Raw genomic sequence first — 17058 nt, 5'->3', positions numbered from 1 at the left:
TGATATGATATAATAAATATAATTATCAGATTTATTCGTGAGTATTTTGATCACCATAAAAATTTTATTACAGCTTCTGCTAGAAACAAAATTAAAATATTTTTTTATCATATATTAGTGTACCGTCCTACATTGTTATTGGAGGGTGGGAACACATGTTCTGGCTTTCCAAAAACGGCCTAATTGACACGATGATTGGGAAGTCCTCGCACATCTTGATGGATGTCTTTTTTGTAAAGTCGAGCATAACGCATGTAACATATAAACGGATGAGAAAAAAAGGATCCACCGTTTGCACGGTCCACAACGACTGATCGGAAATTTATATCACATTCAGGAGACGTACCGCTCGCCTTGTTACTGGCAAGCCGGTCCCGGATCCAAGCACCTTTTAGGAGCGAAATAAAAGAACAGGGGTAAGCAAAACCGATTTGAGGAAAACAAGTCTTTTTGAACGGGTCCCTGGATCTTCCTCGTTCGGAGAAGAACCACCACCTTGCTTTCCCTCCTCTACTTGGGGAGACGATCCTTTACGCCCTCGCCCTCTACCGGCTCTACCGCGCGATGAGGTGAATCCCCTGTTCCTATCCCTAATTCCTTCTGTTCTTCTTCGCATCCTCTCGCTAGGGTTTTGCGCTTGAACTTATGGGAAACCCTTGATCTGTTCTTTCTTTTCTTTTTTTAGGGTTTGCGAGCCCCTTCTTGAAGCCGTTTGATTCAACTGAGGGCAGGAGGAAGGGAAAGAGGCAAACAAAGAAAAGAAAATGTCTGCTCGGTCCCAGGTCACCATTACTCTGGGCCGAAGCGGTCAGGTGATCAACCTCTCTTTCTCTTTCTCCATCTCCATGTAGTTTGAGTTTCTTTGACGTCCAAATGTTCGTGGGGGCATTCTGATTTTTCTTTTGTCTTGTCTCGCATCATTTGTAGTTGACTAGTATTACCAGGTATTTGAACATAAGGAAGAATTTAATCTCCAGCGAGTGGGTTGTAATCTGAAGTTTCTGGAAGGTAAATTTGGTTGTTGTGATACAGTTGTTTCGAGGTTGAGTATTAATAGGAATGACTTGCAAGTAGAATCCATGTTCTGAAGATCATGGAGAAACTCTCCGATTAAACTAGAAGGCTGAGGCTTTCACTCAAAGGGAAGGTGGGAGGGTGGGTGAGGTGTTCTAAAAGTCATGGTTTTTGTAGACTCTAAGCAAGGCTTCATTGTAGATAAGCTTCACATGGGCTGTGCAGTCATTGTCTCTATTGCTCAATAGAAGTCCAATGTCTAGCAACAAATGTATGCTTCAACTAAAGCAAGATATCATGGCTTTTGAAATGCCCAAAAGAATTTCATGGCTGATACCAAACAGTATTTCTCTCAATTTTTGTATATGAGGAGTAAATATGAGTTCATTTTTCCAATATGCTTACTCCATGCCTCATCGGAGCCGAAGGAATTTAGTGAGACATCTCGATGGACTTTTTTGATGGCTTTCCTACATTTGTGATAAGATTTAGTGCTCATTGTGTCTAATTAATTTTTCACAGTTCGAACATTTAAGCCTTGCATTCAGCCTTAAAGAGAACTTCGAATACTCTACAGTTAAAATTGTCAAATTAAGCATGCCAATGTGCAAATTTATGCCTGTGATTGCTTAAAGGTTCTATTTTGACTTAATTGGTTTCACCACTTGCCCATCACAAAATCTCCAGGTGAGGAAGTCCTAGTAAGTACCACAATCCAGAATCTCTAATGCATTTACCATGGTTGGCAACACGAATACTATATATCATGGCTTCATGGATTGCTCAGTATTATAAATTTCTACTTGGAGTCCATACAAGTTTCTCCACATGAGTCTGTTTGAGGGCATAACCTGTCAATATGTGGGCATCCTTGTAAGTTCAGGTCACTTCTTGTTGCTCAAATACAATATTTGTCTTCCCAAGCTCAGCGGAAGCTTTGTGCCGGAAAATGGTTATTAAGGAAATTTTAATGTTGGCGGTCAGATTGCACCTGCATAGACAACCGTCAGAGGTGATTTGAGGATCTCTTTAGGTATCAACTTATTATAAGCTTCTCTTTGTTTGCTGGAAAAATTGGAAGTATCTGCTGGTCTAAGTTGAACTTAAGTCGAAGTCTACAAAATCAGATTGTTAAAGGGTTACAATGAGAGCTGTTAAGCAGGTGCTTGTTTGGTAGAACTTTATGCCTTGATGGAAGTTATGGTCTCTTGAATCATCAACTTCTCCATGGATGTTTTCTGTTGGCTTTCTTAAGTAGAACATATAACATGCTACTTAGAGTTTCCAGGATCATTATCATCATTACTGTTCATGCTTAATCAAATGTCTGAGCTGGTGCATGAATTGGCTCAATTAAAAAAACTACTCAAAGTCATATTTTCAAGTGTCAGAATGAAAATTGTTAAACAGGTGGCTGCTTGAGCAGATGCTTTTGTCATCGATTGATGTTACACGGTACGCTTTGTAGAAGTTCTAGTTATCACCAAACTTGAGGAGAGGTTATAGATAAGTAGGCTAGTTATTACCAAATTTTCTTTTGAATTTGAGAAAAGGAGTTGGATTCTATAAATACTTTCAGCATAGAGGTAGTGGAATTTAAGTGGTTCTAATTTTCCTGCTCCTTTTGTGTCTGTGTTTTTTTTTTTTTTAAAAAAAAGAAAAATTGGGTGGTGTTGATGGTTAGACACTTCTAAACCATGTGTTGAAAGGAGTAACTTCATCTTATGATCGATTTTTTTCTATTCTGTAACTATTCAGTGCATGATAAAAAAAAAATCATAATTTGGCATTTCTAGTGTGGTTGTCATTTTTAATCTTATGGATTATGATTGATGGTGTGGTTTCGCAATTTCATGGTTCATCATCTAAAATGCAGATTAAAAAAAAGAAGGTTCAATCCTCTTGATAGGACTATTGGTTCAGTTTATATAGGAACCATCTGCGTGTGTGTGTGAGAGAGTGAGAGAGAGAGAGAGAGAGAGAGAGAGCAATATAATCTGTGCATGATAAGATTTAGGTTTTTGCCAGTCCATATGCAGACACAACATGATGCAACATGCATGACATGTAGGACATTTTATAGATACAGTTCGCTTTGTGGTTCACTGAATTCATGATCATGGTTCCCTCGGTTCAAGTTTTGTGTTTCCTCTATCTCACTTTTGCTGACAAAGGAAAGGGACAAACACATAAAGGGAACGCAGGAAAGAAAGAGCAGATAGAGAAAGAGATTAGAATTGGGGCATGGCATATCTCTTTTCTACGTGCAAGTCTTCCTCCTTTAGTTGTGGTAATTGATCAGCTGTTCCTCCAAGTCTCTGTCCCTTCTTCTTGGAGGCAGAGGGGTGGGAAATCATCTGATGACTTCTCCATTGCAGGATTTTAGTTATGACAGTGACCTAGGGTTTTGACAGGCATGTCTATCATGAAACCAGTGGGAGGTGCTAGTCTGACTGAGGTTGATGCTCTTTAGGGATCAGGGATGGACGAGAGGTTTTAGAGTCGTCTTGATCAGATGGGGGAAAGCAAGGTTCTGGGGTTGGATGAGTCCTATATGCAGTCAAGAACTCAAGTGACTTTCATGAACAAAGTGCCAGTGCTACTTTCACGAGTATATAATAAATTGATGACCAAGACAATCCTGGAAGGAAAGTAAGGCCCATTATTGACAGTGGCATTGTATTTATGTACATGTGCTTATGTGTATGTGTCTGTAAATAGTACTATTGTTGTGTCTCCATGATATGAGGTTTTTGACGTTGCTGCACCTCATTCTTCAGGATACCTGGATGCTAGATGCCCCTGTTCCGTCTAAGTAAACTAGTGGTGAGAAGTGATAGGTGATGGGAAGGGCTGACTGAAAATCAAGTATGAGGCTATATTCATGGGTATTGGATTGAAGGCTCAAAAAGAAGCATATATAGAGATCTTTTTTGAGTATAGAGACCTTGTTAAGAAATATGAATTGATAATTGATAACAGAAGGTAATTTGAACAATTTTCTTCTTTTTCCTCAAGTTGATGGTGGAATGCTATCTTGGAAGCCTGTATGACGTGAGGTTAGAGGTTGTTAACATTTCCTATACATGCACATGGGTTTCTAATGAGATAGTGGACTTCCCATTCAACAAGATGCACAGAAAATGCTTTGCATGTTGGCAGTGCTTTATGATAATTGTGTCCTTTTTGATATATTGAATTCTTCTCTAAGATCCTTGACAATATGATTGACGGCTTGCAAAATGTACACCCACATATATACCATGAGTTTTGTTGGTTTTATGGCTATAATAATTTTAAATTTATGTAATTGTTAGTGTTTAATAAAATTAATCGGTTGCCTATTATAGAACTGCACAATGCATAGACATGTATTTAGTCAGCTATGCCATATCTTATGTTGCTCCATGCTCTTGTACCTATTTAACATGAATCCGTTACTATCATGCTGTATAAAAAGGAAGTTGTATAAGATCATTTAAACCAGCTGAGATTGTTCCATGCAAAACTGTATTTTAAACTGCCTTCTTGTTGTAGGTTGTCAAGAGAGAAAGGCCTACATCTGATGTTAGTCATCCTGATGACATGCCATCCTCAGGTGGTAAGCGGCCCATACGGGAGAGGTTGGGAAGCAACATGGACAATTCAGATTTGTATGGCGGTCGGTACAAGAATAAACGGTATGCCCTTCCTTATAGTTATTTGAGCTGCTTCAAAATTCAATCCTGGCAACAATTAGCTATTTAACCGGTATGTTAAGTATGCAGTTTCGTTAATTTAGAAACAAATGTATTTGTTTTTTAGAGAAAATACTTGATATTTTACTCGTATCACCCTTTTTCAAAAGAAAAAAGTAGAAATAACAACATTCAATCATGTATTGTAATTTATAACTGTCAAATGTTTAGCTGCTAATATCGGAATTCTTATTAAGTTGTTACTTCATGTTTTTAAGTGCCTCATTGTTAAGATTTGATTGCACCCTCTAGAGTATCAAGTGCAAAAATATGAGGACTTATTATTTATCAGGAAGATTTTATATTTTTATTTATAATATGAGTAGGAGTTGTGAAATCAGATATGATGTGTCCAAACATGTGGCAGACATATTAAAGGGGAATCCACCCAAAGAGATCCATAGTGACTCATTTTTTTTTATATTGAAGGACATTGATCTTGCCCTTTTATCTCCATTTGAATCATCAGTAGGGTTGATTGGATTACAATTCACAACCGAAGGATGACCTTCCATTTGCAGATTGGTGGTTAACAAGGCTGGAAGTGTAGGAATATGTTAAATAGACATGAGCCTTGGTATGCATGTGTCTGGATCCACTGGTCGTGATGAAGACAAACATGATGGCCTTTTTTGTCTCTGGTTGTTGTGATCAGTGGTGACAGTGGGTTGCTTCAGGTCAGGTCAAACTGAGGTTGATTTAAAAAAACCTTAACAAATACCCAAGCTATTTATAATTAAGTTGAGAAGAGTAAACCCATGCCTAACCTTCCTACCCAGTTATGTCTTCACTTATTAGTTATGTATACCATACAAAATGAAGGAGATAGGACCAAGAAGAGAATATCTAGAATACGGTATTAAAAAATAAAGTGAGAAAGGAATATAGAACATGAGGAATGTATCCTTCTTTATGCTATTGATGTGGCGGTCCTGAAGAAGTACCCAAAGCTGCCTTTGTTTGACTCGTAGGTTTGCTGGTTGTTACTATACAGTATGTATATGGTAGAAAAGGATAATTTCTTGGTTTGTATGTATTGATCTTCTTCATGTTTCTGAAGAATAGGTCCTAAAGTATTTTGGGTGAATGACTTTGGTATTGTCCAATAAATGGGATTATCACAGCACTTTTGGACAACCTCTAGCCAAGAATGGAAATATCTCATGCATTGTGTTTTTTAGAGAAGTCAGTTGATATTTACCAAAATTAGGTAAACTTTATTGTAATCATTTGTTGGATAATTGGGATTTAGTTATATATCGTACATTTTGATTTCCTTTGGGTTTGTTCAGATATTTCTCCATCCCTTTCTAATATTTAAGTGTCATTGTAAAAGAAATTACAAGAAAATATCTTTTGTGCTATATACATGTGTTTGTCTATTTATATACATGTATGCTTGATAGATTGTTCATATGCCTTCAGAACATATAAATTTTGGTTTTTCGGACATTTTTGAAGCTATAAGATTGTGATCAACAGTGTGGATCTTCAATTTAAATGGTCCATTATTGATTTTTGAATCTTGATATTATTCATCAGAATTTGAACCAAGGATTTAAATACATTGGTGGGTGTGGTACCGCCACTACATATTTATTCGACAGAAAATGTTACAGGCATGGGTGCGGGACACCTGTCCCCTGTTGAACCGGTCTACCCCGACTATGCTAGTACCATACCATGCTGGGACAAAAGCAGTATGGGTCTTGGTACCAGAATTTCAATTCTTGATTTGAACATTCAATGTGTAGTCCACACACACATCCATATGAATACATATATACATACATACATTACTTATAATGTCTGTACATACATTTTTGTGCATGCATGCGTGTGCTCGTGCGTGCATTCCAATCTTGGGCTTTTTTAAGTAAATGAGGAGAAAAGGACAGCTTTGCTATCATTCTGAACATTATATAATTGCATATGTACGTGCCATGGTTCTTAGAACCATCCCGAACCGAATGGTTCGGGGCGTGCTGAACCGGACCGGCGGAGAATCGGGACGGTTCCGGTGGAGAAAACGGCACACATTAATGCCCGGGAAGAAAGAGAGAGAAACAGAGGTAGAGAGAGAGAGGAGGAGAGGGAGAGGCCGCCAGAAGCCAGCGGTGGCCCTCTGCGGCCGCCGAAGGGTGGCGGAAGCCACCGTGGCTTGGTTCGCCCGATGGGGCTGCCTCAACGAGTGAGAAAGAGCGAGAGAGGGGGGAGACCATCGGAGATGGGAGGATGGGACGACAGAGAGGCTGTCGGAGATCTCTGGGTGGTCGTCATGGCCATCAGACGACGGAAGCGGTGCGGACGGAGTTGCGGAAGTGGCAGGCGTCGGCCCTTTTTTAAAGGGGAAGAAGAGCAGGGAAGCCGGCACTTTATTTGCCAGCTTCACTTTTTAGGATTTTTTTTTAAAAAATAAAAAATAGTGAAGTCGGCAATTGATTTGCCTGCTTCACTATTTTAAATTTTTAAAAAAAAGACTAGAAACAGTGAAGCCGGCAATGAGTTTGCCGGCTTTACTGTTATCGGGCTTTTTTAAAAAAGCCTGTGAAACAAGGATGATCGTCTCTGTTTCACATCGCGAAGCCACAGGCGGCATTTACGCCGCCTGATGGCCATGGAGGCCAGCCACAAGTCCTCCGGCAAACCTCCCCTCTCTCCTTCTCTTCCTCTCTTTTTCTCTTCCTCGGAACGTCCCTCCTTTTGTCGGTTTGCCCCGGTCCGATCTGGTATGGAACCGGACTGGACCGTGCTGCCGGCCGACTAGAACGACCACCGTTACCGTAATTGAGAACCTTGGTACATACGCATCTATATTTTGTGGATCTAATTCTTCAGAAATATATATATTACATATATGCCTGCATGTATATCTATTTATCTATATATGTATGGTGCTCAAAAAGAGGTTTGTCTAGGCATTTTAAGGTCTGTCTACTATGGGGTGGTTGTTAAGGGACTGCAAGGCTTAAACTACAATGCTAGTAGGAAATGCATCTATAACATAAATGTACGTATGTAATCTGCATGCTTACATCCATGAACAGAATTTCTCTGTGCTCCAAACTCTGTTTTGTTCCTCTCCTGACGGTCAGCTCCTTGCAAGTTTATTGGTTACTTCTTTTCTTGTTTAGTTTTTTTTTTTTTAAATTGCTACAAATTCGAAACTTCAACTCTTTATCCGTTTGCATTGTTGGTTTTTTTTGGTTTATGGTACTGAAAATTGATAAACGCTTTGCTTTTGTAAGAGGTTACAGAATGAATGACCAACTATCTGGCTCATCCATACTTGTGCTTTGATCACATACTTGTTTACTGTGTATCATGTGTCCCTGATATTTGGCTTTAGTGATATGACCTACACCACATGCATTCGGATATTAAGTAATCCAATCTTGAACTAGAGCTTTTGGCAATGATTTTGCAAAAACCTGCATCCTATTCATCTATCAGTTTCCTGATACATAATTTGCTTTTTTTTTCTTTCGTTAGATGGCTTGGTGGTTAAGCGATACTAATCATGTTTAATTGTATTTTATTTTATTTTTTATGATAATGAGAAGTCTTATTTATTGCAGCCAACGAACAGATAATCATAGTCTGAGCTTGGGTAATGGTGATCTGAATGATGGCAAGCAAATTAGATTCAGTATCCATTTCAATCATTTTGTCAAACAGATTTTTATCTGACTTGTTTTCTTTTTCTTATGTTGGTACCTTAATCATATAAAGATCATCGGGTTGGCCAAGATGATCTGCGATTCAAACTTCTGAATAAAAGTTTATTGCACAGCAGAGATGTTGACCTTCGTGAAAAGCTTTCACGGAACACCCAGAATTCATTGAGATATGATGCATATCAACGTGTACCAGATTCAAGGGCGTCTGACCCAGCAAGACGAATTCCTCCTACAAGAAGTGCTGATGATTTGCTCCATTTGGATTCAGTGAGAAATTCCTATTCTTTGGAAGGGCTAAGACATAGATCTCCAGATAGACTTATAGGTGCTTCTAGGGGCATGTCCACTCCCAGGAATTATGATAAATTACGTCCTGTTCCACCAGTAAGATCTGTTGATGCTTCAAGACCTTCAAGTTTCATGACAAAAAATGTAATTGATGCTCCAAGACCCATGCCTTATACGAGCAAAGCTACAGTTCCGGTAGATGCTGCAAAACCTGTTGTTCGAGCTCCTCCACCAGGGGCCATCGTACAGAGAAGCCCTTCTGTAGTATGTCTTTTAAATTCTTATAAGTTCTTTCTTTCTTCTGCACTAGAATTGCTAAACAAGCTTAAATATTAATTCAAGATTGTAAAATGAGATAGAACACTCAGCTGATATTTTGATATCATACTGACTGATGTATTTGGGGATACTCAGCTGAGATGATAAGGGCTGAGTCCCCAAGATTTTGGATGTATCATATTAGTATTGATAAGAGTCTGATATTATTAAAATATTGGCTGAGATGAAACTTGCTCTGGACTGCTCCAATTAAGTTTACTTCCCTTGATAAAATAAATTAGAAATTGATAGACATGGGTAACTTTATCTATAACAACTGGGAGTTTATTAGTAATCCGTATTCTAGAATATCATACATAAAGTCTCTCTCTCTCTCTCTCTTTATATATATATATATATATATATATATATATAATGAGAGAGAGAGAGAGAGCATTGGCATGTTTTCCACCAATGGGATTTGGGCCACCAGTTTGCACTGCTTTCAGTGCATAAGTTGGGAAGTGGTCCCAGGTTTGAACCTGGAACATAGCACTTGCACCGCATGTCTTCAGAAAACACATATTTTCCAATATCTAAACAGAGTCTGATTTTCCAGGACTTTGACTTGCAAAAGTTGAAGAAGAAAGTAGTCTGCTTTCCTTCCAACTTCATACAGATGAAATTATGAATCTTCAATTGGATAATTTAAAATTTCTGAGCACTTTTCTATGCATGCATGCTAACTAACTATAGTTTTTCCCCATTGGTGCGAACATGTATAGAAAACATGTTAATGGACTGTTTGTGTGCCTCTAATAGTTATTAATGAAATGGATGTCTTTAAATAGTGGATATACTTGCTTTTCTCCTATAAGAATTATGTGTAATAGTTTTAGTTGTTTATAAGCTGCATGTCCTAAATTTGTCTGTAATATTACTGCTTTTTGCCTTTTGTAGCCTGAAGAACCTCTTACTGTTTCAAGCTTGTTGCATTCATTGGGTCTGGAGAAATATGCTATCCTCTTTCAGGTGGAGGAGGTAATTCTTTTTTACCGTTGAACCTTTTGTCAACGTTCATCACCCCATAAAATTTCTGGAAAAAATCGTAGTTAACAGCAGTCTTTAAGTTGGTCAATAATGAACTTGTACTATATCTCCAAGTTATTTAACTGGTGGTTTTAGTTAAATTCACTTGCACTCCTGACCTTTAGCACATCTTATGATCAGAGTCTTATCATAGTTTGTTCTGCTATTGCATTTCTTCTTGCATGGTGTTAGTGTCTTGATTTGTGTAGCTGTGCTTGAAATCAGATAGTTCGTATGAAGTCTGAGGCATTTTTCTACTTTGTTTCTTACCGTGCAAGTGACTTAGTTTATAATATTAAAAACTAGTGGCAGCAAAACATTATGTAGTGGAAGCCACTAGAATTGAAGAATAATAAAGAACATCTGTGCATTCATGTTTCATAGATAGTTTACTTCTTTTTTATATTTTCCTTTCCATATTTTCTATAGGTCTCTTTATATAACTACGAGGCAAACTAAGAATATTATAATTGACACGATCTGATTCATGAACAATTATGATGCTCCCATTTGTGTCCCAATGTTTGTTGCAAAGTCGAATACAAAATAATGTGGCTATTCATGATGTTTGGTTTGGATAATCATATCTATGTCCATTATGCATAATAAGTAGTTGATATGGCTATGGATAAGAACTGGAGGCAGACACAACCACCAAGATTGAAAGCCAGAAGGAAAGATAGATCCACAACCAAACCAAAGTGAACAAGCACAATGCCCTACGGTAGTGCTGGTACCTGACCCAGTCTCTGATTCTTAGCCAGGACCAGTAGCAAGGGACAGAGGAAGTACATGTGAAAGTGCCAATTCAAATTGACATTCCAGAGTAAGGAGCAAGCAATGAAGCAGGAGAGAGACCCATGGTCGTCTTGATGGATTCATCTAGGTGATAGAACAGCACTTCGTATATGGATGGGAGAGGCCTAAAAAGGTGGATATTATTGATGAGCTCCTAAAATTTAGTGTGGTTTGTCTTAAGCTTCTAGGCTACATAATCGATTTTGATTTTTGTTCCTTGGTCTGCTATAATTATTACCATATTTTACTAAACTCGAATATAGGATCTGCAAAAACTGAATCTTGTATGGATGGATAAAACCTTAATACAGAATTGGGGATCCTATGGTGATCTGAAATTGATTTATGTGATGTAAATTTTGGGGGGAGCGCCCCAATGATGAATTGTATTTTATTTAGGTTCTTGGCTTAGAAACTATGACTCACCAAAAAAAAAAAAAAGTAATTTGCCTGGATGAAGCCTTGTCTTCTCTCTCTAAAATCCTTCCAGTCTATGGTATTTTGAAGTTTGTTACCAAATGGCATTAGCTTAAACAAACCAATGAAAGTTAAGTGTTGACCCTTCCCACCAACTAGGTTTTCCAATCTATAGCGTTCCAACTAGGAATTTGGCGGTACAGCAAGTGTTGACATCAAGTTGAAAGCTGGTTGTGGAACATTTTGGAACTTTGGCGGATCATTTTTCTAAAAAAGCTGACTTCATGCAGGTGGTATATGGGCATGTTGGTTAAGGTTGCATGGTTTTACATGGGACACATGCAGAACAAGTAGGGTCCACCTAAGGTTCGCGAATTCTATATCGAAACTCATGCCGGCTGGCCGGCAGTACGGATCTGTACCGCACTGGACTGGCGCAAACCGACACAGAGCAAAGAAAGCGAATCGGGAGGAGGAAAAGAGAGAGAGGGACATAGAGAGAGGGGGGAAGAAAGAAAAGGAGGGAAGGCAAGCTGTCAGAGAGGCCGTCGGAGGGCCTCCGGTTGGCCGTCGTGACCGTCGGACAGTATACTCGACACCTGTGGTACCACGGGTGTGATTGCCCCTGTTTCATGATTTTTTTTAAAAAATCCGGATTACGGTGAAGCCAGTCAATCTTAAAAAGTGAAGCCGGCAATGGGTTTGTCGGTTTCACTATTCATCGGTGTTTTAAAAAAAATACAATGAAGGAATAGAGGCGGTTGCCCCTATTCTATGGCTGCAGCTCTGTCCGTGTGTTTTTCGCTGTCCGGTGGCCACAACGACCACTTGGTGCCCTCCGACAGCCTCTCCACTAGCTGCAGGACCGTTTCTCTCTCTCTCTCTCTCTCTCTCGCGTTTAATAGCCCTATTGGGCGACACCAAGCTGCAGAGGTCTCTGCGGCCCTCCGACGGCCGTAGCGGGCCACCGCCGACCTCCGGCGGTGTCATGATCTCTCTCCTTCCTCTATTTCTCTCTCTTTCTCTCTTCCTCTTCCGGTGTATCATTTTTCTCGGCTAAACCGTCCTAGTTTGCCACCGGTCTGGCTCAGTGCGAGGTGCATCGGCCGGTTCGGGCCGGTATGGAATTCCATGGGCCCACCATAATCAAGCAAAATTGTACTAAAATTTGAATGTTTTCATCCTCTTTCCTTGTAAGTCCTTGGGTAATGTTCTTTCCTTATGCAGTTCCACAATTATTATTAGCCGTAAACTCAGAAAGGGTTTACTGTAATCAGATATTTCAGTGTCACCGGCCAAAAAGACCAGTGATCATTTCCTGGTTAATGGTTATCTGGATGAATGATTGAACTGAGATATGAGGTAAACCTTCTTTACTGGACATTGTTATAATCCTTTCTTCTAAGTCAAAATATCTCGTAGTTTCTTGGGCTGCCATAAACCTTAAATGGATCTGAACGTGACCTGATCTTTTGCTGGGCGCTGGGAAGATCTGCACGGAGACTGTTGCTCAGGTTCAAATCTTTGTAGGTTATTGATTGTGGGGTAGCCCATAGTATAACCATAATGGAGATGACCTTTATTGTATTTGTGCTTGGATTGCTCAGCTACCTTCATTTGAGATTTAATTTGTTTCATCTAAAGGGACTTGTCAAGGTTCGGAACTTACTTTTTGTCTATAATCGGTTGCTGATCCAGTAGAACCTGATTCATAAATGGATACTGTATGTGCTAAAATCCTAGAATAAGCTAGTAACTGAATTAGATCTATTGTGCCAAGGTAGGATCAGGCCACAACTATTTTGAAGCTTCTCTAATGAGGAAAAAGCAACCTGTTCCATGAAGCGTATTTTATTCAACTGGTGACTGAAACATGGCTGGCTATGATAATTTATGGTTCTCTCTGCTTTCAGTCAGTTCTATGAGTTTCCTTTCTTTAGCCAAGCTCATGTTCTAGTCCTTCTTTCTGCACTATTGCCACTTAATTCCTTTTATATATGCCTACATTTAAATTCAAGCGGTGCTGTGGATTGTTTTGGAACTTTCTGGTGCATGAATGAGACCTGACAAATGTTTTGTCATGCTCTTTATCCCTTGATTCAGATTATTCCTTGTTAAACCAAAAAACTACAAGGAGTTATGTTACTCTCTGATTTCTTCGAGCAACTTATGCCAGACTTGGTATGGTCATGTTAAACCTAAGGCGAACATGCCTTGGATTCTGTTATATGCACACTCTTAATATCACCATCTTAGAATTTTCAATTGTCTCACAATCATGCAGCTGTAACAACTAATATTCACATTTCTATATAATCCACCCTGCATTAACACAGGCATTTGGTTCGCGACTGAACTTGGAATCGGAAAGGATTGGAATGGGAATTGGAATGGCCTTATCCCCCAGTGCATTTGATTCGTGATCAAAATCAGAATTAGAATGGGATTTCAATACTAAAGGAGAATAGGGATTGAATTTTGGGGGATTGAGTCATATTCCCATCTATCCCTGGAATCCGAATGGGAATGGGGTTTTTCTCAACCAAATGGTTGGAATGAGAGTCACACATTCTCATTCTAGAGTCAACTTTCTCCAACCAAACATGATGTAGTGTATTCTCTTACTGTTTTATTTTTATTCAGAGACTAAGCTGAGGTAATAGCATTAGGGCATACAGCAACCATCAGTCTTGATTGAAGCCTCTTCTTGCATGGTATTCACACTAATATTTGGGTTACGAAAATTTAGTTCAACCTATTTCTTAGGCTTTAACAAGTTTCTCTGTAACCATAGATTGCAAGTAGAGCTGGGAAATAACATTGACTGAAGTTTGTTGTAATAATTACCTAAGATGTGGTTATCTATTTACAGGTGGACATGACTGCACTGAGGCAGATGGGAGATAGTGACCTTAAAGAACTGGGAATACCAATGGTAATTCTGTTTCCTGCAATTTGTTGCTATAAATTTTATCTTTGATATGCATATTAATGACAGTTTCATCTTTTAGATTTTAATCTTGAAAATAAATACATAGAAACCCAAACCCACAGTGATAAGGCTTGTTGTTTAGAGTATGAAATATTCAAGTGGTCACAGAAGCTGGTAGTGCAACGGTATCTCTGTCCAAATCGAAGCCAAAGGCTCTCAAAAAAATTATGATTTAGTCTTACATTGGTTAAGATGTGTGGCGTGTAGGACCACAATATGAACTTGTGGTAGTTGTTGATAGAGAACCTGGTCGATGACGTATAAACAGGTATTGATGCTGAAAAAACAGATTATGCCTTGCATTAACTATGAATGGCTAGAGTTCCACAATCAAATTTACAAGAAAAAGCTATTCAGTTTCATATCTCAGAATTGTATGTGTGCAGACCATTTTAGTGCTGCCTGCTCAAATGTGAGGAATGCGACTTTCAGTAAATATCATATGAAAATGCTGCTAAGAAGAAACTCCATGCTTTTTACATGGTCTGTTTGCATCAATACGTTGGAGTGTATCCTTTTAGTTGCATCATCTTGAGTGCATGTCCTGTCAAAGCTACCAATCCATAATTTGTTTCCCTCATTTCTTTATTAAGGAAGTGCTTTATTTTCTATGATAAAGTAAAAAAAACTGACTAGTTGAACTTATCTTTTGCAACGTGATTCTTACGAGGTGCAATTCCACTTACAGGGACCTAGGAAGAAGATCCTCCTTGCTGTTTTAGCTCATTCAAAACAACGGCATCGATAAAAGGGATGGATTTTGGATTTTTACTTACTGCAAAATTTTAATGATTTGTAAGCATATTAAACTGTGGGATCTTGTATATCTTGAAAAACAATGCTTATTCTTAAGCTTACCCTTTTGAATCCAAGGTTGACACTTATTTAGTTTACATTTTTGTTTCAATGAAATTAAGAGCCATGTTACAGGAAACTCATCACATTCATCCTTGTAGAACAAATTATGAAGGACTTCTGCAGTAGAGAAAGAAACTAGAAAATTTGTCGACAGCCGTTGCTGGATGGAGGAGGCCGGCTGCTACGTTTTCTGCCTCTGCAATCTGGGATTGTCCTTGTTGCTGGCATCGCACAGCCTCCTGACGTCATGCCACTCCAGTACGGCTTCATCTCGTTGTCTGCCTCCTTCTCTACGGACATGGAGCGAACTTGGCACACCACCACCGTTCTGCTGTTGTACTCCCCTTTTGGGTAGCTGTGTGCCTTGTATGTTCGATGTTCCAAGCAAAACACCTGTAGGGAAAATAAATATAGATCAAGAAAAACGACATTGTTAAACCATCTGTGGCATAACAGTCTCTTCTGGTTTTGCTTGGCTCTCTCATTCTTTCCTGATGTTACCTTATTTCCAAGAAATGTAGCAGTCCCGACCATTCCTCCGCTCCTTTCTCCGAGTCTCTTTATCATCGTAATGCAAGAGAGTTTGGGAAAATGCTATAGGAGTGGTTGTGGGTTGTACGGATGCCTATTCCCTAGAATCTGTCAGAGTCCAGAGCCGCCTGAGCTGGACGGTCTGGTTCCGCCATCACAGTACGGTTGTATGACTGCATGGTCTTGATTGCCGTCAAGTTTAGTTTTTTTGTTTTTTGGTAAGAGTCAAGTTTAGTCGTTTCGTATGACTGCATGGTCTTGATTGCCGTCAAGTTTAGTTTTTTTGTTTTTTGGTAAGAGTCAAGTTTAGTCGTTGAACTCGAAAAAATCCAACGGGGAAACGTGTTCGTATAATTTTTTAAAAAAAATTACCTCCTCAAAGCACTTGGTAACTGTTCCTACATTCCCCTCTCTCTTCTTCCTTTTTGCCTATCTATCTGTCTAGGCACGTGATTATTATTATTATTATTTTATTTTTTATTATTTTGTTATTGTTCGAATGGGCAGGAAGAACAGGAACAGGGTTGGTTGCCAAAGAAACGGCACCACGCTAGGCTACCAACCGGTGACGTAACGGAACCGAAGACCTGCCGCCCGTGTTTCTTTTTTTTCCATATAAATATTTTCTAGGTTATTATGGTCTCCTGGGACCGAGCATATTTCTAGTTAGGATTTGTTTACGGTGCTTCAAAAATATTTTAATTATTTTAATTATTTTTTATTATTAAATTAAATATAAATTATATAGATTTTAATCAGATGAACGATCATATATACGGTTGATACGATAAATATTTTAAAATTTAAAATTATTTCAGTATTATTATTATTATTTTTTTGACTGCTATCCTGAAAGTCAGAAGAAATGGGAGAGGTGGTGGCGGAGATGGAGGATCTAGCAAGTGGAGGTATATCGGTACCGCTGTAAGTGATGGAGCATTGATGGATGAAGAACTCACTGGGGGTGGTGGGGGCATCGTAGGTGAGGGAGGGGGGCGCAGTAGTGGAGCTGCATGGGTGGGGGAGCACCAATCGGATGGAAATGGGGGGGCGTGGCACGAACAGGGAGGCGTGGTCGCGGCACGAGCACACAGGGGTCGGGGGGTGGGGCACGAGCGCCAGTGGGGTGGGAGAGAGGGGAGGGAAGACTGCACAGGGGGTGGGGAGGGTGTGTGCCGTGGGGTGGGTGTGGCGGAAAAGAAAAAAGAAGACCACTTTAGGGGGGGGCGCTGCGGTGGAGAAGAAGAAAAAAGATCGTTGGAGGAGGGAGGTGGCTGCGGTGGAGAAGAAGAAGGAACAATAGGTGCAAGGAGAAGGGCCACGAGCAGCGTTGCAGGAGGGGGGTTGGCGACATGAGCACTGATGGTGGGGGGGCGGGCATGAGCACCAGTTTGGG

General features: G+C 39.5%; 1 protein-coding gene across 6 annotated transcripts; it reads left to right on the top strand.

The window, feature by feature from the left end:
- The first annotated feature begins 354 nt into the window (after nt 1-354).
- Nucleotides 355-15572, top strand: LOC105050285 (uncharacterized). 6 transcript variants are annotated; one of them, XM_010930239.4, is made up of 9 exons: nt 356-569; nt 686-812; nt 4552-4694; nt 8330-8400; nt 8484-8983; nt 9938-10018; nt 14154-14216; nt 14962-15068; nt 15230-15572. In XM_010930239.4, the coding sequence occupies exons 2-8, from the start codon at nt 765-767 to the stop codon at nt 15019-15021; spliced, it is 966 nt and encodes a 321-aa protein (XP_010928541.1). In that variant the 5' UTR covers nt 356-569; nt 686-764; the 3' UTR covers nt 15022-15068; nt 15230-15572. The 6 variants fall into 6 exon arrangements, with proteins under 6 accessions (XP_010928543.1, XP_010928546.1, XP_010928541.1 ...); XM_010930238.4 differs by having other exon boundaries at nt 15191-15572; XM_010930241.4 differs by lacking the exon at nt 15230-15572 and having other exon boundaries at nt 355-569; nt 8330-8361; nt 14962-15166.
- The last annotated feature ends 1486 nt before the right edge of the window (nt 15573-17058 follow it).

The sequence above is a fragment of the Elaeis guineensis genome, chromosome 8, assembly GCF_000442705.2.
Source record: "Elaeis guineensis isolate ETL-2024a chromosome 8, EG11, whole genome shotgun sequence".
Taxonomy (NCBI): domain Eukaryota; kingdom Viridiplantae; phylum Streptophyta; class Magnoliopsida; order Arecales; family Arecaceae; genus Elaeis; species Elaeis guineensis.
The sequence above is the reverse complement of the archived record's forward strand: the minus strand, read 5'-3'. Positions and strand labels throughout refer to the sequence as shown.

What these genes read in the sequence shown, in the direction of transcription:
- LOC105050285 (XM_010930239.4), top strand. Translation starts at nt 765, where the DNA reads ATGTCTGCTCGGTCCCAGGTCACCATTACTCTGGGCCGAAGCGGTCAG. An exon ending in TGGCAAGCAAATTAGATTCA is followed by an intron (nt 8,401 to 8,483) that starts GTATCCATTTCA and finishes AATCATATAAAG; the next exon opens with ATCATCGGGTTGGCCAAGAT. An exon ending in TCCTCTTTCAGGTGGAGGAG is followed by an intron (nt 10,019 to 14,153) that starts GTAATTCTTTTT and finishes ATCTATTTACAG; the next exon opens with GTGGACATGACTGCACTGAG.